The following is a 26,079-nucleotide window of genomic DNA, read 5'->3' as shown; positions in this document are numbered from 1 at the left end:
ATTTGGTGGGATCTAGACATATGAAATAATCACCACTAAATGATCATGTCAACAAAGAAAAATGCCAGTGCAACAAATCAAATGACACTTTTACCCAGCCCTATCAAATGGTTTAGAAATCTAGCACATGTTTAAAATTCAAACTGTGTGTTTTAGAAAACTATTTATTTTGAATATAAAATTTAAATTAAATAAAACAAAAGTTTTTATTTAAACATCTGCTGGAACATTAAAAACTGGCAAATAAATCGGCATGACGATTAACTTTCGATTTGTGAGCAGGTTTTGGTTCAGGATACTTATCAAAATTTGATAAATCTTCAACATTGGAAATGCGCGGTATATAAGGAGGAGGTATTTCTTGATTTAAAAGAGAATACCAATCGACATTTTTAAACCAGGCATGCTCTTTTATATCCTTAATGCCATTTATTAAGTTGCCATATCTGTTTTAATAACATGAAAAATTAAAATAAATTCCAGATTTTTATACTTTATACAAAAATACCTTTTCGATAAATCCACTTGCAGCAAATGATCTATTAAATCCTTTAGAGGCGCACTAAAATAGCTGGGCATTTTATAGGTACCTTCACATATCTTAGTATACATCACCATAACATCACGATTGTGTGGTGCAAATGGTGAACTTCCCGCCACAAATTCATAAACTAAAATACCAAATGACCACCAATCCACGCTAGTGCCATACGGTTTGGATTGTATGATTTCGGGGGCCAAATATTCGGGTGTGCCACACAAGGTAAGAGTACGAGTCTCAACTCTCTATGTTAAAACAATATCAAACAAAAATATTTCAATATGCTAAATTAACTTACTTTGGCAAATCCAAAATCCGTAATTTTAATATAACCATATTTATCAAGTAAAATATTTTCCGGTTTCAAATCGCGATACAGCAAATGCAAATTGTGCAAATATTCCAAACCCATAAAGACTTGAGCGGCATAAAATCTTGCTTGTTTTTCGTTGAACTTGCGAATTCTAAAAACATGTAATGATATAATAACATGTCATTGACTAAATCTATATTAACATAAAGAGGTACAAATCGTAAAAAAATAAAATAAATGTGTACCTATATCTATGTGTATCGTTTCCAAATTCAAATGAATTTGCAGAATGAATTGCAATTAATTTCCAATTCATTTGAATTGAATTGATTTTGAATTAATTTAAAAAAAAATTAGCCATTCATTTCCAACTAATTTGAATTGAATAAATTTTGTAAGTTAATCTACAGTAATCACTGTCCTTTTATTATTCAACTAATTTTTTATGTAAAAGACAGCAAGCATTACATTAAAAAATTCTTAGTTTTGAAATTCCCATGATATACTGGAATTGTCAGGTAGCGGCAGAATAGGAATTGAATTAACGGCGAAAGTCCTATCAAAATGAGAAAATTTTTGTTTATTTGCTAAAATAAACTTAAATTTTTAATTGGATTGATTGCAACTCATTTTTTATTTCATTCATTTGAGTTAGAATTCATTGTTCTAATTCATTTGAATGAATTCAAAATCAATTCAATTCAAATGAATTGCAATTCACTTTAACAGATTCATTTGAATTGAAAACGATTTGCAACTCCTATTTACAAAATCAATTTTTGCCTAATTCGTTTGAATTGATTCAAATTTCATTCAATTATTTAATGTTGTGAAAACAATTAATTCAAAATATAGCTAATTCGTAACGAATTAAAATCAAAACAGGTCTGATCTATATATGTATATACAAATTAATGTAAGTATGTCTGTTTATTTATTTGTTTGTGTGTGACTTATAGGATCATAAACTACTGGACCGATCCTCCTAAAATTTACTCTATGTTCCTTAGAGTGACCACAAAAAATCGATAGCGGAATTTGGTTCGTCTAGACTAGGGTGGCCCTTAATACACGAAAGATTGATTTTGACCATTCGCACCCCGCCCAGTTTTTTTTTCTAGTTTATCCTGAAAAAATTTTAGGTAAATCGGTGGGGTTAAGACGTGCCCCAAGCCCTCTGAAGTTTTGAAATGCATTTATAAGGGGAAAAAATTAATTTTTTCAGTTTTTGTAAAAATGTTGCCATTAAAAAATTACTTTTGCTACTTAATTTAAAAGAATAGAAATGTGCACATAATTTTAGTTCTTATGAGACATAAAAAACAGAAATTGGTCAAAAAGTGTTAAAGTTACTAAAAATTCGCCAGGCCATTAACGTGTCACAGGTAACTAGAACAAGAAATGTATAAACAAAATTAACATATTTTGATAAATATTAAAATAAAAGCTCATTTTTACTTCAAATATATCTATATTTAATTCTATATGAGTTTTAGTCTTCGTAGGATACCGTTAACCTATTCGCAGGTATAACCAAAAAAATAAAATTTTTTTAACGGCAGTTTCAAAACTCCACTCTGGAAGTTTTACTAAAATTAGAAAAGCCTAGTTTCATGAAAATCGGCCCAAAATAAATAACATTTCTATATCTTTAAATTAGAAATTCCAAATATTGAAAAATTTGACCTTCACGATTTAAGGTTTAACGTTTTCCGATTTTAGGAAAACTTTCAGAGTATATTTAGTATTATCTGGACTATAATATTCTGGATAGGTTTTACTTAAAATTCATAACACTAAGGAAATAGAGCTCAGTTGCCAAAAAATGGCCAAATAATTGGTTTTTCTCGAAAATTTCTAAATTTAAATTGCAGGTACCGAAAAACTATAAAGTTATTTTCATAATTTTGAAATTTTTTTTTTTGAAATTCTGAAATTTGTTTAACAAAATTTGTGTATGTCTTCTAATTTTATACGAATCAACTTCGTATTACTGCAAGAACAGAAACAGAGACTGAGTCAGCTCCCAAAGTAAACTATTATTTCTAAATATTTTGAGAACTACAATATAATTACGGAACAGACATTTTGGTGCCCGAGATTTTAAATAAGTTTTGTACAATTTGATGAACCCTCATTACTTGTTTTTTTTGTTCAGTCTGCGTTTTCAAAATATCGCGGTTTTTATATATTCAATGAATACAGTATTTTTTTGGCATTTTTCTTCAAAATGTTGGGTATTGTAGCTTAGAATGTGTAATTTGGTCCACAATAATTCTGGTGGATGTTTTGGCATATGTGTCTGATCTTTCAAGAATGTGGAAATTTGACTGTTTCAGCTTTATCCTTAATACAATTTTATATTCCGAAAATACTTAATAAAAATTTAATAGACCGTCCCCCCCTCTAGAATGGTTTTATGTATTGTAAAAACTCGTTGTGAAAAATATTAGGATGATATGATAACGTTAACCGGTGCCGCAACGACGCTGAAGTTTTGAGGTGCATTTACAAGGGGAAAAAATGCAATTTTTTCAGTTTTTGTAAAAATTTTGGCATTAAATAATTACTTTTGCAATTTAGTTTAAAACAATCGAAATGTACACGTAATTGTCGTTCTAATAAGATCTAAAAGAGAAAAATTGGTTAAAAAATGTTAAAGTTATTAAAAAATCGCCAGGCCATTAACGTGTCTCAGGCCACTTGAACAAGAAATGTAGAAACAAAATTAACATATTTTGATAAATATTATAATAAAAGTACATTTTTACTTAAAATATATCCACATTTACTTGTATATGAGTTTTTGTCTTCGTAGGATACCTTTAACCTATTCGGAGGTATGACCAATCAAATTAAATTTTTTTAAAGACAGTTTCAAAACTGGAATTTAAAATTTTTAAAAATTTTGTTAAACAAATTTCAATATTTTTTGATCATCACATTGGGATTTATTGAGAACATAATAGGTAATAAAAATATGAAAAAAGTATGAAAATACCTCCTATAGTTTTTCCGTACCTGCGATTTAAATTTTGAGATTTTCGAGAAAAACTATTTTTTTGGCCATTTTTTGGCGAATGAGCCGAATTTCTTTATTGTTATGATTTATGATAGCATAAGCTATTCATAATATTATATTCCAGGTAATTTTAAATATAGTCCGAAAGTTTTTCTAAAGTCGGAAAACGTTAACCCTTAAATCGTGAAGGTCAAAGGTCAATTTTGTCAATATTTGGAATTTCTCATGGAAACATAGCGAAATGTTATTTTTCGGACACAAAGTCTAGTATTTACAAAAACAGCAGAAAAATTAATGTTAACCCTTAATAGCACTTGGGGTTAAAATGACCCAAAACTTCTAAAACCATAAAAAAATGTCAATTTCAATAGTGCTGATCAAAAATTGTTTTTTATAGGAAACAAACTTTAAAATATTGTATTGTGTATTAGAAAATAGAACTACTAAGCCACTTTGAAAAATGTTCACATTGTTGTTCAATTTTGACCACACATTTTTCTAAGGACAAAATATTTTATTTATACCTGATTTTTGCTTTAATAACGTATTTAATATTTTATTGAGGATTTTTGAATAATAAAATTGATTTTAACCCTTTAGTGCACTTTCGATTTATTAGATTTAAAAAATATCTCGAATGATTCAGTTTATTTAAATCTGAAAAACATTAAAGTAAGCACCATTCATATTGACTGTGTTTTTCGTGATTTTAAAAGTTGAGGTTAATTTTAACCCCAAGTGCTATTAAATGTTAATTTTAATTTTTCTGCAGTTTTTGTAAATACTAGACTATGTGTTATATTTTTCTTAAGTTTCATCAAAATCGGCCCTAAAATATATAACATTTTGCTATCTTTCCATGAGAAATTCCAAATATTGAAAAATTTGACCTTTGACCTTCACGATTTAAGGGTTAACGTTTTCCGATTTTAGTAAAACTTTCAGACTATATTTAGAATTACCTGGAATATACTATTCTGAATAGCTTTTGCTTAAAAATCATAACAGTAAAGAAAGTTGGCTCATTAATCCAAATATGGCCAAAAAAAATAGTTTTTCTCGAAAATCTCAAAATTTAAATCGCAGGTACGGAAAAACTATAGGAAGTATTTTCATACTTTTTTCATATTTATATTCCCTATTATGTTCTCAATAAATCCCAATGTGATAATCACAAAATTTTGAAATTTGTTTAACAAAATTTTTAATAATTTGAAAATGGAGTTTTGAAACTGCCGTTAAAAAAAATGTATTTCTTTGATCATACCTGCGAATAGGTTACCGTTATCCTACGAAGACAAAAACTCATATACAAGTAAATATGGATATATTTTAAGTAAAAATGTACCTTTATTATAATATTTATCAAAATTTGTTAATTTTGTTGCTACATTTCTTGTTCTAGTGGCCTGAGACACGTTAATGGCCTGGCGATTTTTAATAACTTTAACATTTTTCAACCAATTTTTGTCTTTTATATCTTATTAGAACGACAATTATGTGTACATTTCGATTCTTTTAAATTAAATTGCAAAAGTAATTATTTAATGCCAAAATTTTTACAAAAACTGAAAAAATTGCATTTTTTCCCCTTGTAAATGCACCTCAAAACTTCAGCGTCGTTGCGCCACCAGTTAGCGTTATCCTATCATCCTAATATTTTACACAACGAGTTTCTACAATACATAGAACCATTCTAGAGGGAGGACGGCCTGTACCTACAATCCTGGAGCACTCTACTGCACATTCAAGGCATTACTGCGAACATAGTTTTTAACTAAAATGAAAAATTTAATGAAACTCTATATGAATAAAAATCAAATGTCGCTCATTGGTAATTCCATCAGTAGGGAACGGCCGGACCGATTTAGACAAAAATTTTTTAAAATGCTGATCATAGCCCAACTTAGTTTTTTACGGAATGAAAAATTGACCACGCCCACTTATTTCGATTTATCTAAAATCGGAAAACGGCTACATCGATTTTTTGTTTAAATGATCATAGTAATCCAATTTAAGTTTTTACAATGCCAATTTTTTTTTCGATATATCTAAAATCGCAGGACGCCTGGACCGATTTAACTAATTTTTTTTAATGTTCGCAATACATAGTCGGCAAAAGTTTTTACATAACTTTTCTGTGATCACTCATATTTCTGACCAAAATTCGATTTTTTATATAAAAACCCAAAGCGTTTAATCAAGATAAGGAGCTCGATATTTCTGGCCAAAATTCGATTATTTATATAAAAACTCATAATATAGATTCTTTGTCTCTCAGGAGCGCTATTATCATTCAATAATACGTTTTTTTTTTATTTTTAACTATTTTTACTTGGACAGGACAACGTCTGTCGGGACAGCTAATATTTAGGTAAGACTCAGAACTTTTACATCCTAAAACTTTATGGCAATTCCTTAACAGTTTGAGAAGGTCGTCTATATTCCTAATGATCAGCCATCAACAAGATAGGCATTTAACTGTTGAAAAAATTTAAAAATCTATAAATTTAGGCTTTAACAATGTTCAGAATATATTGAAGAAGGTACAAGAAATACAAGCCATCTGAATTAAGTTTGAACGATTCTCTAAAATGTTTGATGTTCCTTATATATTATCATAGTTAGCTTAAATCGTAGATCATTATATTATCGTAGTCCAGTTTTAATCTTAGGTCTTTATATAAAGAGTGACTCAAAAAAAATTTATATACAGACAAAACTTATCACTGGTCCAAGAAATTATATGTCATTAATATTCAACAGTTATCTCATTCAAAATGTACAGCTTCAAGTGTTAGAAATTGAACCGTGAATTTTTTTTCATTAAGCGAAAGTTTGAAAATTTTAATTTTTGCAGCAAAAATTGGAAATGGGCAAAAAGTGTATTGGAAGAAAACCTGGATCAGGAAGAAAAAAAGTCTAACTGATATTGGTAAGACAAAATAAGTCGAAAAACTCTTTCAAAGAGACCCGAACACTTCTATCAGAAAATCAGCTTGTAAACTAAATGGTCTGATCTGATTCTTTTGTGCGCAGAGCTAATGATAGTGCTGAGTTGAAGTCATATAATGTTCAGAAAGTTCCATATCGCAATTCGGTAAAGAAAAAAAATTGAGGTAAAATTTTATAAAGAAATGTTGTGTGATGGATGTGATACTAGCAGACTTTTTACAACTTCTGGGTCAAGATTTTTATGTGACTGATGGATTAGGTTATGTTTTAGAACAATACCGGACAAAATAACAAAACAAAATTCTTCAAAAGAAAATTTTCGTGTGGCAAGCACTTTGCAGTTGTACCAAAAGAAGCCTATCATTTGTGACAACAGGTACGATAAACACAGAAATATATCGCACTCGTTCAACAATACTGTATTAACTCAAAATTCTAAAATTTTCAGTAGAGGTCAAAAACTGTTTGTGATTACATTTTAAGAGAATTTGAAGATCCGAATACATCATAGTAAGCAAATTCCTTTTGAAAATAAATTTATATTGTTTTCTTTAAAATTTTTGCAATTATTGCAAAATAAATCTATTTTTTGAGTTACTATAATTTTTCTGGATCTTCTCGATATTTTTTTGTATTATTTTAACAACAAAACAGTATCAACTAAAAATACAACCAAATTTAAATAAAACAATTCGATTATTTTTAACCTGAATAAAGGCTCAATTCAAAATAATAAATTTTTTATGATTTGGCATCATGAAACTATTAAAAAAGGCCCTTGAGTGGTACTCAAACAATAATGTAAATTTTGTACTACGGGAGGCAAATCCAGACTGTCCAGAACTTCGGCCTCTGGAAATTCATTGGGCTCTTAAAAAAAAATAATTAAAGAACACAGGAAAGGTACCCCTGAACATGTCCCAGTTTAAGCATAAGTGGACCATCTCGTCCAAAAAGGTAACGGAGGCAATTTCAAAATCTTTAATGGGATGATTTTCGGAAAAAATGTATAAATTTATTAATAAATACCGAGTAGTATGCAATGATTAGTACAATTTTCTTTTGAACGGTTTAAGATTTATTTAACTTAATACAAGTATACGTTTTTTTGATTCACTCTTTAGTTTTGGTTTAGTTTTAGTTGTCTTTATATAGCTCTGGTTTAGCTCCAACCATTGCTTTTTATATAGTCTGGGATTAGCTCCAATCGCCGGATGTTATATAGTCAATACAGATTTTAGGATTTAACTCCACAAATTAGAGCTTAAGTTTGGTATTACAATTAACCATATACCGCATCTCAATGTTCCTTGGTATATACGAATGATTTACGAACACGAATAGTGGAAAATCTACTCAGAAATATTAACTGACTCAAGAAAAATAGAATCTGTTCGGATATTTATTTAACCAAGTGAACTACAATTCCTACACAGAGAAAACAGATTCGTGATAGCAACCGAATTTGTTGCCAATCGAATGATTCGGTTGCACACATCGAATTTTTCAGTTCTATCAACAGAAAGTCAGTTGATAAAGAAGAATTTCGGTTGAAGCAACCAAACTTTTGCTACCATTTCCAAAATTCTGTAGCCACAACTGTAAAATTCGATCACTAAGGTAGAATCATTCGATTGGCAACAAATTCGGTTGCTATCACGAATCTGTTTCCTCTGTGTAGTTAAAGCAGCCTTCACATTGTTGTGCTTTCTTCGAAAATTAACCCTAGGAGGTATAATATGTGCAGACCTTTGGCATACAAAAGTGTATATGAGGGGCTTAGAGCACAAGGGATTCAAGTGCCTTTTTTTCTAAAATTGAGTTAACATATGGACTTAGTATATGAAGTTCAGAGAACTTCATAGCACAAGAGTTGAATGTAGTATTCTCATCCGTTAGCGAGATATTGCGACCAATTCTAGCACTTGTAATTAAAATACCTGTTTCTCTTGGAGCACAAGGGGTACATGAGCACTTAAACCCCTTGTGCTCTAAACAAATATTAAAATTAATTTTTCACATGGACTGAGTGAGTGAATTCAAATAAGTGCTGAGCTAAAATCTAGTGAGTAATTTTATCACTTGTTATCAAAACACCTGTTTCAAAATACCTTAGTGCACTTTGTGAATTATTTTCCAAAGAAAAATAATAATGCAATCGAGTATATTAATAATTGTTGATTGTCTGTGTCAAAACTACATTTGAACACTTTATTATAAATTATAAAATAATTTATAAATGTTGTATTTATTGATTTTTTATTAATTTCTGTATATTTTTAAATGCACTTATAATTAACCATTGAATTGTAACTGAATTTTGCTAAGTGCATTTGTATAACAATAATATTTTTTGTATTGTAAAAGATTAATCTATTGAATTTAGTATTCGCAATAGATTCGTGAATTGTCGGTTAAATTCAGCCTCAGGTTCTTGAACACACCGAGGCTTCATGTAATTATATTTTAACTTTTTAAAGCACTTACTTGTGAGCACTTACTTGAGTGCACTTTCTTGCGTGAATACATTTTTTTATATACATACTTCTATGAAGTCAACCTAAACTTATTTTATTACCATTTTGTGAAATACAATAAAATCAAAAATCTTATTAAAAGGTGAGCAACATACTCAACCCAAATAAACAAATATTAGAACTCAAACTAATTCTCCCTTTGTTTATTTCTTTTATTTTGGCATAAATACCCATTATAATTACTTGCACAAGTAATTATAATCTAAAGCAAATTTTCCTACAGCCCTTTGGTCATCAAACAACTCAATTTTACCATCATCATAAGTAAACAAAAAACCAATTTTTGTTCAGTCTTTTATTTTTGGTACGTAAAATCAATAAAAATGAGTGAATCTGAAAATAGTATTGAAGAATTCTCTGAAACTTTTTATAATGCTGGTAAGTTTAAAATATTACCTTTTATTATTTATTTCTGAAACTGAATTTATCATTTGTAAATACTGTAGATGACAGTGAAGCAGATCCCACATGCTATATACCACCAATTTACCATGAATGGTTTAAAGCACTTCCACACGATAGAATGGAAGAAATTCCGGAAAGAATCGGAAGTCAAGGTGAAGATGAAGATGAGCCCGATGATGTCATGGAATCTGATTATGACGACTAAAAAATGTAACAAAGAACCAAAAATCTTTTCTTAATAAAATGTTATTTAATAAAATTTATTCTATTTAGTTTTCTTATTAGGTAATTTAAAAATTTTTAAAAAAAATTAAAGCACAAGGGGTATAAGTGCGACTTTTCTTACCTCAAAGGTAATTTTTGGGTATTTATATATATAAAATATGGTATTTTTTTATCGTTAATAATAATTAAAAAAGGAAACTATACATATGGTAGCTCTTTTTTATGTATAATGTAAGGGGATTCACACATTAATAATGTGTGATAATTGTGGATTTATTGCATGTATTGCAAAAAGCCGGTTTGTTTACAGCATTCACATGCCAGGTATTCGTGCCTTGAATTCCGAACAAACAAATCTTAACATATTTTTAGGAGTCCTGACTATGTATTTACATACAAATCCCATATAGGTCTGCACAGACCTGGTTATACCGTTTAGCGAAAAACCCCCTATACCTCCGAGGGTTGTAGTTGGATAGTAGTTTAAGATATGAGTGCTGGTACGTTGCTATAGATATTATTTAGCAAGCCCCACATTTATGAGGTCAACTAGAAGAAATATATGTATTGGAATCACTTCCGATTTCAATACTGGAAAATAATTTTAAAAAAATATTCATACTTGCGATGATAAGTAAACAATTCACCACCGTTTATGAATGGCAAACCCAAATACAAATAATCATAGTCCTTGGCAGAAAATTCCAAATTAATCAGAAATGGAAAATTAATGGCCGCCAATACACGCTTCTCATTATGGACATGCGTAATCTGTTTCGTTTTAACAATTTGATCTTTTATCAGAATTTTGACTGCATAATAATTGCCGGCATTGCGTTGTTTAATAAGAACCTATAATGAGAATAAGATACAATTATTTCAAACTTTAAAAAATAGATACTATAAGAAACTACCACCCGTCCAAAAGAGCCTGCTCCCAGAGTGGCCAACTCATCATAGTCCTCCAGACCATTATCGGGCGAGGGCTTGGGATTATCCCACAATCTATTAAATTCTTCTCGAAACTTTAACAATAAATCATCATAATCTATGCTGGGACTAAAGTATTTTGCTGGCGGTATACGACGTGGAGCTAATTTCAATGTATTAGTTATTAATTTAAAAGTTTATCGTTTTAAAGAGCAGACACCCACTTTCAATTACACTGGTTGATCGTGCCGATAATTTGCTGCGTTGTTTCTCAAATGAGGTTTTGCGATTTTTCTTTCTCTCATCACCACTAGAATGTTGTTGGCTGTAATTTTTGCATTAAGGTGGAATTAGAAGCTGTTTTTAAAAAATTATGGACAAAAACTTACGGTTTCATGGCTTCGAAGTTTCCAAAAACAAAAATTGCTTATTAGTTTTTTTAAAACATTTGTTTTTATTTGAAATTTTGACATTCTTAATGAAATATTAAACATGTTTGTATTTACAGTTTTGTACAGATATTAAAAGGGACATTTTTTAAATCCTTTAGTAAAAATAGTCACCTAAAATGCAAAAGGGCCTATCATCACTTTTCAAAATTTTACAGGAGAGACAAACAACTTAATAAAATTAAAAGTGTTTTGGTTACAAAAATGATATAATTGATAATAATTATTCAAGACACTTTAAAACCACCCTCGTTAAAATCAAATCATTTGCTAAAATTCATGAGAGAAATTTAGATTTTATTCTTTTTGTGCCGTGCATTAAAATGATGTCCATAGTAAATGTGAAATTCTTTTCATTTTTACGATCAGATTATTGATAAAATGTTGCAACAATTGCTAGTCGCACTAAAAGCTAAATTCGTACAAAGTTTTATTACCTCTGCGGCTAAAAATACAAAAAAATTTACATGAGAAAACTCATATAAACATTTGCTAAAGCCAATGGGTTTTAATAAAATCGTAACAACCGCAACGGAAATATTTAATGGATTACAAACAATATTTTGTGACAAAATATTTAAGTTTAATGCAAATTATTTTGTTGAATTTTGGCGTGACAAACTAAAATTGAAAAAAAACAAAAGTAAAATCGTCACAAAATTAAGAACCTCCCATCAAACATAGACAAACTCTTTGCACACCCACACATGAATTACTAATGCAAGTGTATATCTTGGCAGTTCTGGTGACTGTCCCCGAACTATGGTTTTTACCTTGTTGCTCACTGGATACTTGTGGTGAGTAAGTAAAATCTAATAAAACCACTAACGGAGCTATATTCGGCTGAGCCGAATCTTATATACCCTTCACCAAATTATGCTTCAAAATAAAAATATTTTTAGGTAACAAAATTAATTTTTTTTCCAAAGTTGTTTTTTTAATTTTTTGGAAAAATTTTTTTTTCGAATTGTTTTTAATTTTTTTTTTTAAATTTTAAAAAATTTTAAATTTTTTGTTTTTAATATTAAGCGAAAAAAAAACTTTTGGTGAAAAAAAAATTCGGGTTTAAAAATATTTTTTCTGATTTTAACCCATTGCAGGTCCAACTTACTATGGTCTTATATACGTCGTTGCAATGGACTTTGAAATATCCATCATTAGATATCTATATTGTCTATATTAATGACTTAGTACTTCAGATATAGGTCAAAAATCGACAGACATGGCTTAATCTACTCCGCAATCTATAAGGATCCAGAATATATACTTTATAGGGTCGGAAAATTATATTGTGGAAATTACAAACGGAATGACAAACTTATATACACTAGGGTGGCCCTTATTTCACGAAATTTGGATTTTGGCCATTCTCACCCCCCAGTTTGGTGAACATTAGTAAAAAAACCATCCTGAAAATTTTTAGGTAAATCGGTTGGGGTTAAGACGTGCCGCAAGCCCTCTGAAGTTTTGAAATGCTTTTATAAGAGGAAAAATGCAAAACAAAATTAACATATTTTGATAAGTATTAAAATAAAAGCTCATTTTTACTTAAAATATGTCCATATTTCCTTGTATATGAGTTTTTGTCTTCGTAGGATACCGTTAACCTATTCACAGGTATGACCAAAAAAATAAAATTTGTTTAACGGCAGTTTCAAAACTCCATTTTCAAATTTTTAAAAATGTTGTTAAACAAATTTTAGAATTTTTTGATCATCTCATTGGGATTTATTAAGAATATAATAGGGAATAAAAATTTTAAAAAATTATGAAAATATCTGTTATAGTTTTTCCGTACCTGCGATTTAAATTTTGAAATTTTTGAGAAAAACCAATTATTTGCCCATTTTTTGGCTAATGAGATCTATTTCCTTACTGTTATGAATTATAAGTAAAACCTATTCAGAATATTATAGTCCAAATAATTCTAAATATACTCTGAAAGTTTTACTAAAACTGGAAAACGTTATACCTTAAACCGTGAAGGGCAAAGGTCAAATTTTTCAATATTTGGAATTTCTCTTGGAAAGATAGCGAAATGTTGTATATTTTTGGGCCGATTTTGATGAAACTTAACAAAAATATAACACAAACTCTAGTATTTATAATAACATTACAAGAATGGAAATTAACCCTTAATGGTACTTGCGGTTAAAATGACCCCAAACTTTTAATATCATAATTTTTTTTTATGGTTTTAGAAGTTTGGGGTCATTTTAACCCCAAGTGCTATATATGTTTGATTTTAATTTTTCTGCAGTTTTTATAAATAATAGGCTCTGTGTTATATTTTTATTAAGTTTTATTAAAATCGGCCCAAAAATATACAACATTTCGCTATCTTTAAATTTGAAATTCCAAATATTGAAAAATTTGACTTTTGACATTCACGATTTAAGGTTTAACGTTTTCCAATTCTAGTAAAACTTTCAGAGTATATTTAGAATTATCTGGACTATAATATTCTGAATAGGTTTTACTTATAATTCATAACAGTAAGGAAATAGATCTCATTAGGCAAAAAATGGCCAAATAATTGGTTTTTCTCGAAAATTTCAAAATTAAAATCGTAGGTACGGCAAAACTATAAGAGATATTTTCATAATTATTTAACATTTTTATTCCCTATTATATTCTTAATAAATCCCAATGAAATGATCAAAAAAGTCTGAAATTTGTTTAACAAAATTTTGAAAATTTTGAAAATGGAGTTTTGAAACTGCCGTTAAACATATTTTATTTTTTTGGTCATACCTGTGAATAGGTTAACGAAAACAAAAACTCATATACAAGTAAACATGGATATATTTTAAGTAAAAATGAGCTTTTATTTTAATATTTATCAAAATATGTTAATTTTGTTCCTACATTTCTTGTTCTAGTTGCCTGAGACACGTTAATGGCCTGGCGAATTTTTAATAACTTTAACATTTTTTGACCAATTTCTGTTTTTATGTCTCATTAGAACGACAATTACGTACACATTTCTATTCTTTTAAATTAAATTGCAAAAGTAATTTTTTAATGGCAAAATTTTTACAAAAACTGAAAAAAATGCATTTTACCCCTTGTAAAAGCATTTCAAAACTTCAGAGGGCTTGCGGCACGTCTTAACCCCAACCGATTTACCTAAAATTGTTTCAGGAACCCAACTTTCGTTTATTAAGGGCCACCTTAATACACCCTTTTTACGAAGGTGAAGGGTATAACAAACAGTCAAATCTCTAGATTACTTAGGGACAATAAAATGCCATTTGATTCTACGCTTGATTACTTGGGATTTGTGAAGTAATATATTGACTTATATTTGCATTACAAAGGGAACATACCGTTTATATGACAAAAAAATATATAAATTTGCTGTGTAAAAGCGAAATCTGTTGGAATCCCAGCAGTTAAGCTATTTTCTGATTACTTGGCTGACTTCAATTGTTATACGGGTCGTTTGACACGTAGGTGCTCTTTATAGTGAATTGGTTATTTTTTGAGTCCTATGTATTCTAGCTTGAAGGCAATTGTCACTAGATAGTCTTTAAGTAATCTAGAGAGTAGTCACTTTAAACTTTTATTTTTACTGCACTATTTTGTGATTATACAAAATGGGTTAATTTAATTCTCATACATTTTATGACATCCCATATAACTTAGACAGTCTCATTGTAATCAAAAAGGCCAATGTAATCAAAAAGGCCAATAGGATATGCACGTGATAAAATAACTAGTCAAGTAACTACTTATGTATTTAGCTTTCACCCTAAATGATAGGTAAAATCTCCAGTTCGGATTAGATACCAAGAACTGCTGGGATATTACTAATTGTAAGTATTTTAGTGTATGAGTTTAGAATTTGTGTATGTGGCATGCATTTGTGTTGCACATTTAAGTAGTGGTAAACATTTTTAGTGAATATTCGGTCATAAAAATATGGGCCATATAAAATACAATTTATTAGCAAAATGGCTATAATTTTAGCAACAACAACGAAAAAATCCATTTATTTGTTGCCGTCACACAACCAAAACAACACAAAAAAAAAAGATGGCCAAATGTCAGACATTAAATATCGGTTTATCTTCCCAAAATATTCTAAAATATAAAAAAGGAAAAACAAAAACAAAAAAAACTGCAGCTTTCATCAGTTTTGTTTAGGTGGCCATTAAAAATCAATTAATCTACCACATGATACACAATTTTCTATTTATTTCTTTTTTCTTGTGTTGCAATTTCCTGGTTGTCATCGTAGCCAGCAATCACCATTTTGTTGGATGTTTTTGTTAACGTTTGGCTGATGTCTGTTAAAAATCAAATATAAAAGTGACATCACCTTGTCATAGATTTTTGTGCATAAAAAGTCCAGCCCATTGTTAAGTAATTTGTGGCGGCGTACGTTCACAAGGAAGTCAATCATAAAACATCCATTATCGTTGAAAGTTGCAGGCATGATGCTGTCTTCGTCATGTGAGAACGATGGAGTTGAAGTGAGTTTTTAAACTGCAAACGTGTTTTACTTGTGTCCTTTAAAGTTATTTTTAAAATAATTGAAAGAAAATAATGTCGTTAGCTTATAGGGGAAATGAGCTATGTCTCTTTTTCTAAAATTTGTTTGAGCGAAAATGTTTTAAAATATTTAGCTTTGATTATTTCTTATTAAATCTGTTTTTATACCATTCATGGGTGGTAATCTACACAATTCTCATTTGCAAACGAAGAAAGTATATACATTCTGGATCAGGTAGAAAATTATTTCCAAAGTCAAAAGATAACAAACATGAATGCTATGTCAATATTTCAAGTACGGCCCCAAGAATGTTGCAGTTGAACGCACATAAACCGTAAAAACCGAAATTTTAGAAAAACAGAAAACATTAGAAAAACAGTTCAAAATATTAATAACCTACATTTAATAACATAAAATTGAAATATTTTGTAGAAAAGAAAATGGGTGAACAAAGGAATTTCCCCCCTTCCCCAAAACCGACCGACAGACAGACAGACAGACAGACAGACAGACAGACAGACAGACAGACAGACAGACAGACAGACAGACAGACAGACAGACAGACAGACAGACAGACAGACAGACAGACAGACAGACAGACAGACAGACAGACAGACAGACAGACAGACAGACAGACAGACAGACAGACAGACAGACAGACAGACAGACAGACAGACAGACAGACAGACAGACAGACAGACAGACAGACAGACAGACAGACAGACAGACAGACAGACAGACAGACAGACAGACAGACAGACAGACAGACAGACAGACAGACAGACAGACAGACAGACAGACAGACAGACAGACAGACAGACAGACAGACAGACAGACAGACAGACAGACATGGCTTAATCGACTCCGCTATCTATAAGGATCCAGAATATATATACTTTATAGGGTCGGAAATGAAAAATGTAGAAATTACAAACGGAATGACAAACTTATATATACCCTTCTCACGAAGGTGAAGGGTATAAAAAGTAAAATATCGTTAACTTAGTACACAAACGTAAAAAGTCCACTTCTGATTGAAATTAAGATTTTGATGCAGAAAGATAGTAAAACATAAGATACATATTTTGCAAGAAAAAAAAATTCGTTATTTTGTTTCTAACTGATGATTTTTCAGTGATACGCAAAAGTTCTAAGTCCACAAAAAAAAATAATAATAAGAAAACGTGCTAAGTCCAGAAAAAAACATAGAATATGCTATTTAAATCTACTTTTTCAATACTATTTCCTATAATATTTTAAATATTAACATTTTTTGATGTAATCACAATAGTGTGTAAAATAAAAAAAAATTAAATTTTGAAGAAACATTATATAGCAATGAAATAAGACTGTTTATAGCCTACACCACCATAGTGGGGAGGGTATAATGCGTTTGTGCTGATGTTTGTAACGCCCAAAAAATATTAGTCTAACACCCACCTTAAAGTATACCGATCGACTTAGAACCGCCTTCTGTGTCGATCCAAATAAGTTTTATATATACAAAATTCATGTCATCAAATTTTGTTACGATCGATGCATAATTAGTCATAGCTCCCATATAGACCCGCTTCCGAAAATCACTTTAACGTGCATAAATTAAAAATGTTGGTATACACACAAAATTCAACATAGTTAACTTTAATATAGACATAAATCACACGACCTAATTTCATGGTGATCGGTCCATAATTGGTCATAGCCCCCATATAAAGCCCACTTCCGAAAATCACTCAAATATACAAATTATTGAAATTTTAAAAGAAAAATGTAAATACTTAGTGTAGGGTTTTTTAATAAAACAGACGTGTTTTACTTACGACATGCCAAACTTGAAGAAGATGAAGTACAAGAACTGATCAATGCAGAAAGTGACTCCGATATTGATTATATTTCAGGAAACGTATAAAACAAACTAATAAATACTTATTTTTTTAAAATAAATGTAAAAAAAATCAAAGAAAACCGAGGAAAATATACTATGTTCCCTTAACCTAAGATTCGTAATTTTTATTTTTCTCAATCCTGTTTTAAGTCAGTAAATTAATAAATTGGACCAAATGGGTTTAACCTAACAGCAGGGTTAAAGAATTAGCTGCTTGTTTAAATAATTTCGCGAGTTATAAAGAAGAAATTGAAAATTGAGAATAATAAATTAAGTAAGTATTAATGTTTTTTGTTAAAAAAGGTGATAAATTTGTTTGACTGGCGAACAGTGGCATGAGAAAAAAAGAGGGAAATAAATCTGTAACTTCTAAACCTTTAGTTCGATTTTAATGAAATTTGACATGTGCACAGAAGAAGTGTTTTCGCATGGGCCCACCAGTGGTTCGGCCAGGGTTCCCCAAAGTAGGACACGTCAGGTATGTTCAATTTTTAAAACGATCCTATTTCATCGGCTGTGTTTCAATTTCAAAACTATTATTCAATGTCGTAGCTATCAATTATCTCTTATAATTTAGGAGATATTCACATTTGAAAATTAAATTTTCAACTTTTTTGCTACTCAATTTTTTTTATAACAGCGGGTCCAAATATTTCCCTATTTTCTTCCATTTTTTTCTATTTTTCTTTTATTGGATTCGGATTTCACCAGTCGATTCTGCATCAAAAATTTACAATTGATGTTTTTTGAATCCGTAAAAATAGTTCCAATAACCCACAACAAATCTCATAAAAAAAATAAAAAAAAGAATTTTAGTTTTTTGAAACATGCATGATGAACATTCTAAGCTTATCAAAAAAAATATTTCCTTTCTATCACTAACCATTAAAAATTTAAGTGGCTTCAAAGTTATTTATGTAACAAAAAAATAATAATTGTTAAAAAAAGTTTAGATATTTTTTTATTAGTTTGCCTTAACAAAATATTTTTAAAGCCACATAACTTTTTAACGGGTTGTGATTGATCGTGCATGTTTACAATATCTAAATTTTTTTCTTTTTTTATGAGATTTGCGCCCCCCTGTTGTGGGTTTTTGGAACTATTTTTAAGGATTCAAAAACATCAATTGTATTAATTTTTGATGCAGCATCGACTGGTGAAATCAGATTTCCAATATATTCAACCGTTTTTGCTGTACAGAAAAATGTGATAAAAATCCGAGTGAAAATTTTCCAAAAACAAGGACGCCATTATTTTTATTTACGCAAAAACCTTCACAAAAATTATACGCGCAAATCAAATGAAGTGACCTGGTCACAAACGAACTCTACTATAGGTATCTATCCAAATTTCGCTCCAAATAATTTTTATATATACGGAATTCATGTCACCTAATTTTATTAAGAACGGTCCATAATTAGTCATAGCTCCCATATAAGACCCACTTCCAAAAATCACTGACGAAAAGAAAATTATTTAAATTTTAAAAGAATAATGGTAAAAGCAAATGAGTTTAGTTGCAATCCATTTTACTGCATATTGCTGAAAAAATGTTTGAGATGCAAAAAGACGTTTTTCTATCTGTAATGGAAGCGGAGAAGACGATTTGTTTATGCTCCGAATTAATATTAAGCTGTCAGATCCATTAATTTTCACATTATTTTTAAACAGGCGCTTGCAAAAGCGGAAACGTTCCACATATCCACCTGAAGTAATTCAACTATTATATTGCAGTGAACGAATGGAAGAATTTCTTTTTAGCCACCAAGACGATGAAATTAATGAAAGTGAAGAGGACCTTTTTGATTTAAATTCACAAAATTAATTAGATTTAAGCAATTACTAAAAGTTTTAGTATAATTAAAATAAATGAATGAATATAATTTATTATGTTTGCATTAATGGTTGCAAAAGGGTTCATTTTTGGTCGTCGGTGGGTTAAATTCTATTTTTTAATAGAGTTATTCTTACTTATGAACTTATTTAAGGTCTTGGTTTAAAAACCATGATTTTGTAGTCGTTATTAATTTCGCACAGAAAAAGTGTTCATTTAACCTATATTTTTAATTTTTGTAAATTGTATCAAAATGTATTTACGAAGGTGGGTCAAAAAGTCAGAATTATGGATAAAAAATTATAAAATATTAGTTGTCATCAAAATATGCATTTTTTTTTAGATGATTTCATCGTCTTTCCGACAAGCCATTTCTTAAGGTTTGGGAACAAGATATTGTCACTCGGGGCTAAATCCGGAAAATAGGGTGGATCAGGGAACAATTCGTAGTAGCCTTAGTCAAGGATTTTTGTCATGGCCACTGCACACGATTGTGAGCAAATGCCTCAGCGATTTTCGGAAAGCTTTCTCATACCCAAATGATCATTCAAAATTGAAACTACTGAGCCATGTGAGATGACTCTTGCACTTTGAATCGATGACTCTTGTGATTTTACAAATTTTTCCACATTGACCATACTCTAAGGATCTTCTTGCGAAACTTCGAGTTTTAAATTCCGCATGATAAGGGAATTAGCGAAAGTTATCCCCTCAGATACAATAAGATCCTCCGTTTTAACGAGCGTTTCTATAAGGGGAGAATGAGATGGCGAAGGTATCTATCTGACAGGTGTGTATGCTGACAGCCAAACCGTGACATGTGTATGCACAACATTGAGTCTAGACCAGAAATTACTGTCATTTTTAATAAAATGGATGGCATTCGTCAGTGTTATATACAGTGGTTGAAAATATAATGGAAACTTTTCCAAATATAATTGAATATTTAAAAAAATTTAAATAAATTCTAAGGTCTTTTTTAGTATTGGATTAATACATTACGAGGGTGGGTCAAAAGACTGTGACATAGGTTTTTGTATAAAAAAATATTTTATTTTTAAAAATAGTCGCTTTTGAATTCTATGCACTTTGTACAATTTTTGTATCCCTAATAAAAAATAAGATTGCCATGAGAAAAATGAGACTAGCCATGTGAGATGCCTATAGCTTCCACAATTTCTCGCACTTTCAATCTCTGATCGGCCTACACCATGTAGTGATTTTTTCAATTGTTTCTGGTGTAGAGACCTCAATTGGGAGTCCAGAACGTTAGGCATCTACCGAGCTTGTACGGACACAACGAAATTCAGTAAACCACTTTTTTACCATTGCAATTGATGGCGAAGGGTTTCCATAGCCTTTATTTGAGTGATGATTTTTTTATCATTTTCTACTGTCGTCACGAGGTAGTCTGCTATTAATCATACAAAAACTAAATGAAGCAGCTTGTTCGAATTTTGACATGAGTCAACTGACAGATGCCTGCTGACAGGAGCAGTGTTGCCCTTTAAGTTAAAAGCCGGGAAACTCAAAAAGTTGGGGACTTATTGTGATATAAGTGGTATTCTTAAAAATGGCTTTAACACTTTATGCATGACTTGACTTGAAGATAAAACGTTTATATTTTATTTATTATTTCATTATTCGAATAATTTGAAACAAGTTAAAATCTCTTATTCGAGTTATCCGTTTTATGGTAACTCTAACTCTCTGCCATTGTTGCTCTTGCAGCAGAATGTATAGAAAATCAAAAGGTGTAACTAATCCATGTGTTTTCTCTAGCAAAAATCTGAAACTAAACAAATGTCAATGTGTGTGTTTCTTTGAATACAAAGAGCTACAGTAACGTATTGTTGTTACTAAAGGCATGACGTCAGACGGTGACAATACATAAAGAGGATATTGCAAAAAAAAAAACTAACTATTCAGAGGGTGGTTTTATTCACCCAAGAATCAAGAAACAACAATAATATTTTGCTTATCTCCAGTGAAACATAAAAACAAGCAAATTCACAGCTTCTTCTTGTTGTACCACAAATCATTTGAAACCCTTTCATTTTTGACCTGAAAAATGTTACCTTGTCCGGTGTTACAAAAACATGTGACTTGTCGGCTGGACTCCCCCCATTTTTCATTTTCATTTCAGAGCTAACAATGAAATTTTAAACATGCCTGTTGTTTGATAAATTTGTTTAAAATTTTAGTCTGTGGTGGGAAGTAAATAGTCATTGAATTGTGCTCATTTTACAGCTTTTATGGTCACCACCCCGAGACAAACTGCAAACAAAAGGTGGAAATTGTTACCTTCCTGCATACTTTTAGGCTTGAATATGGATCTGCGTATATATGTATATGTGTGAATGCCTGAATGTTTTCATATGAAAATTATCGTTTTTGTTGTTTGTGTATTGTGTATTGTCGTTGTCCTTTCATTGTATTGAACTGAACACATTATAATAATGCGTTGATTTAAACATCATTGTTCAAACAGCGGGTGTTTTCAATGTTCGTTTTAAGTTGTTGGCTTCGTCCCTTGTTGCCATGTTGTTGCACGAGTTTGTGTAAATGTTTCATTGGCAAAAGGTAATTTCAATTTTGGAAAATAATCTAAAATGCGTAAATAATTTGCCAGTTTTTGCGCAATAACAATAATCTTTTTTTTTAGAAATTGTCAAACATTTATGTTTATTATTGGAATTTGAAAACCTTTTTGTGTGTGTGTGTGTTGATGATGGAAAGAGAAAGAGTTAAAATTAAAAGGTTTTTCATAGAAGGGTGTAAACCGATATTGGTTTGAGTTTAAGTTAAATGGATTATGTTTAAGGAAAATTGACATTTAATTTAACAATTTCACAATTGTATACATTTTTAAATCAATTTCTATTTCTTCGTTTGTTTCATAAAAATGACATACAAAGATTCGAGCACTACAAAAAACCTCGTCGTAGCTATCAATTATCTTTTATAAATTAGGAGATACTCGCATCTGAAAATTTAATTTTCAAAATTTTTACCCACCCTACTCCAGTTTTTTGATAACAGCGGATCCAAATATTTCCCGATTTTTCGCATATTTTTTTTGGAAAAAATACTTTTTTCTTTTTAAGTTATGTAAAAAAATTCTAAGATGATGTTTAAACAATTAATTGTTTTAAAAAGCTGAATTTATATTAAAAAATTTTAAATGAAAAAAATATTTAAAATTGCTGATACCGAAGACATAGAGAGGAAACTTTGCGGTCACAAATAATATCGGCAAAACCTGTATATCAGGAGGCGATTCATGGATAAAAAAAGAGGGAAATAAATATGTAACTTCAAAACGGTTAGTCCGGTCCGAATTACATTTTACATGCACAAGGAGTAAGTGTTATTAACCGGTTTTTAGATAACAGCGAGTCCAAATATTTCCCGATTTGTTTGAAAATAATGACTGAGCTCAAAGTTATATGCATTTGAATTAAAAAAAGTAACGTAAATTCTTTGCGAGATTTAAGTTTTCCCTAATTTATTTGCCACGTAAAAACACACAAAGTAGACAAGGTTATGTAACAAACAATTAAGAAATTCATGGAATTCTTTTTTGATAAATATGAAACAAAAAATTTTTGTTATTGAGTTTTTGCGAATAATGTATATATTACATTGTATATATGTAATAATATTGAAGTTAAATTTTTATTTATGATTATTTTTTAATGAAATTTTACAGTTACATTAGATTTTTCTATTGGAAATGTTAGATTTTTCTATTGGAAATATATTTATTATCAATAATCCCGCAATTCCCAAAATTTTGAAAAATCCCAAAACTGGTATTTTTTTAGTTTTTTGCTTATGATATCCATACCAAGCGTTGGTTTATCAGAGCATTTTATAAAATAATTAAGAATATATTGGGCCATCCAAATCGGGTTACTATTTTTATATCGACTATGCAATTTGAGAATTTTAACCCTAAATTGAAATTTTTTTTGGCGTTTTTTGAATGGACCTTGGTCCCCTCGGTATCAGCAATTTTAATTTTTTTTTTCATTTAGAATCATTTGTATAAATTCAGCTTTTTAAAACAATAAATTGTTTAAACATCTTCTTAGAATTGTTTTAGATAACTTAAAAAGAAAAAAAGTATATTTTCCAAAAAAATATGCGAAAAATCGGGAAATATTTGGATCCGCTGTTATCAAAAAACTGGAGTTGGGTGGATAAAAATTTTGAAAATTAAATTTTCAAATGCGAATATCTCCTAATTTATAACAGATAATTGATAGCTATGACGAGGTTTTTTGTAGTGCACGACTCTTTGTATGTAACTTTTTTTTGAAACAAACGAAGAAATAGGATCGATTTAAAAATGATGTGACATACATTTAGACTATTTATCCTTTTCAACTTATTTTATACAAGTTATTTTATACATTTAATTAAAACAAGTACAGTGTTCGTGCATGTATGTTTTTTGAATACAAAGTGACTCAAAATTTGTGAAAATTCAAGTCCTAAATTTAAAGCCTTATTTATGTAGATGCTCCGTTTGAAATACCAAATGAATATTATTTACATACAAGAAACTTGGAGCAAATTGAATAAAAGTACATTTTGATATTTTAATTTTGTTAAAAATTCTAGCAAAAAACACAAAATCTATCTTATAAATACATATGTAGAGCAGCGAATAGTAGTACAAATTTGTTTGTTTGATAAATATCATGCATTTAAGTAAATTAGTAATCGTGCAAAAACTAAACAATTGTCCAGAGCTTAAGATGGAGATTATGGGACAAAAACAAAGATACAGATAGATACTCTTACTCCCTCAGAGTAGCTAAAATGTGTAACATTATTAATTTTATTCCTTATTCCACATGTGTGCATTTGGTGGTATAAAGAAGGAACTACGAATTTGTACACAATTCCTAGCAATAGATACAAGTGTGTAATTTTGTGTTTAGTTTACAGTGCGTTAAAGATAACTTTTGTTGTTTTTGTTTTTCTTTATTTTTTTTTGTTTCATTATTATTGTAAGATATGTTAACGACTGCAATAAATAAACGGATAATATCAGTTTAGGCCTCAAAATAAATGTGTATTTCTTAACTTTAGTTGTATGTACAGATATTCTTTTCTATTACACTTTATGCCACTCCATTTCATATGAATTCAAGCCATTTCTTAATCGTACAAACAACATTTTCCAAAGCGGGAATCTAAGTATCTTTCATAGAGATTAAGTCATACATACACGTTTTTCTATTAAATTTTTTCTTACTTCGTTCTTTTTGTGTTTGACAAATAAGTTAAGAAATTATGCCTTCAATCCAATACTACCCATAGTTGTATATTTACTATCTCATGGATATAACACACATCCACAAATGCTTGTTTAAATTCATTAGTTGTATTAGTTTGTTTAGCTTTTATAAAAATATTTCATTTACTTTCACTTTTCTCCATCACAGCCACCCACCATCATCACATCAGGCCAGTGTTACGCTTTTTCTATGCAAAATAATTGACGCCTCGATGAACTGTTGACACACATGACAATTTGTCTTGTTATTTGGTAACTGATATTGGTAGTAATACTCGCTCATACATACATAACAGTAGCAGAATACGAATTTCTTACTTCAACCTCATGGCTTAAGTAATTGTTTATTATCTGACGTTCGTATTAGGGTGGCTACTATTTGGGAACATTTTTTTTTTGTCCAAATTAACCAAAAATTTCATATATTTTCAAATTGAATTTCAATGGTGAGATTTTTGTTTAAAGGACTCATAAAGTACTTAATATAGCATAATTATCGTAAACTATTTTACATTTTACTAGTTTTATTACAATATGAGATGACTTTAATGTAGGATTTTCCAGTAGGGAACTAAAAATTTTGTGTATTTGATTTTGTCATTCAGCAACAAATCGTACATCCTTGGATGCAATAGAAATTTTGAGAGCAACAGTAAAAGCTTACAGAAATGTATCAAAGAAGCAGTAATAGAACGCAGACGTATGTTATTTTAATTTTGAAAGCAATTACTATTGCTTTTAAGCGGCTCATCACGAAAACAAATCATCTATATATATAAAAGTGAATGTGTGTCTGTATTAGGGATGCCAATCCCTAATACCCGGTGTTCCAGAATGACCCTGAATGTATTTCATAGTCTGACTTTTTGTATATTGCAGTTAGCAATTCATAATGAATGTCATTTGTCAATTTATTTGTGCCGCCTTTTGCATTCTTCTTTCTCTCATATTCTATGTTTCGTATGTCATAAGTAAGAACATCAGATTTAAATTGAATTGAACCTTGCCAAAGACGGTTGCAAAACTGCGGTAAGCTGTTTGTCTCTATAACATAATATTAAATTAACTTTAACCTTTTTTTAGAAATAAACATAAATACTTTTATAAAGCATTTTGTTCAACGCAAAACCCGTCTTTTATTTACGAGTTCAACATTTTTATTTCGCACTTTTTT

The 26,079-nt window shown here is 29.8% G+C and overlaps 1 protein-coding gene across 1 annotated transcript; it reads right to left on the bottom strand.

The window, feature by feature from the left end:
• Positions 1-210: 210 nt before the first annotated feature.
• On the bottom strand, positions 211-11,325 carry LOC135951655 (cAMP-dependent protein kinase catalytic subunit 2). Its single transcript, XM_065501342.1, has 7 exons — positions 11,318-11,325; positions 11,153-11,253; positions 10,913-11,091; positions 10,621-10,850; positions 840-1,005; positions 509-786; positions 211-446 (listed from the first exon to the last, which is right to left on the bottom strand). The coding sequence occupies exons 1-7, from the start codon at positions 11,323-11,325 to the stop codon at positions 230-232; spliced, it is 1,179 nt and encodes a 392-aa protein (XP_065357414.1). The 3' UTR covers positions 211-229.
• Positions 11,326-26,079: the final 14,754 nt, after the last annotated feature.

This window comes from Calliphora vicina, chromosome 1 (genome assembly GCF_958450345.1).
Source record: "Calliphora vicina chromosome 1, idCalVici1.1, whole genome shotgun sequence".
Lineage (NCBI taxonomy): Eukaryota > Metazoa > Arthropoda > Insecta > Diptera > Calliphoridae > Calliphora > Calliphora vicina.
Note: the sequence above shows the minus strand (reverse complement) of the source record. Positions and strands in the feature narration are given on the sequence as shown.

Bases quoted from the DNA above. Each gene is read 5' to 3' on its own strand.
- LOC135951655 (XM_065501342.1), bottom strand. The intron at 1,006-10,620 runs GTATGAATATTT...ACATGTTTTTAG, and splicing joins TTGTTTACTTATCATCGCAA to AATTCGCAAGTTCAACGAAA. The intron at 787-839 runs GTAAGTTAATTT...GTTTTAACATAG, and splicing joins CGGATTTTGGATTTGCCAAA to AGAGTTGAGACTCGTACTCT.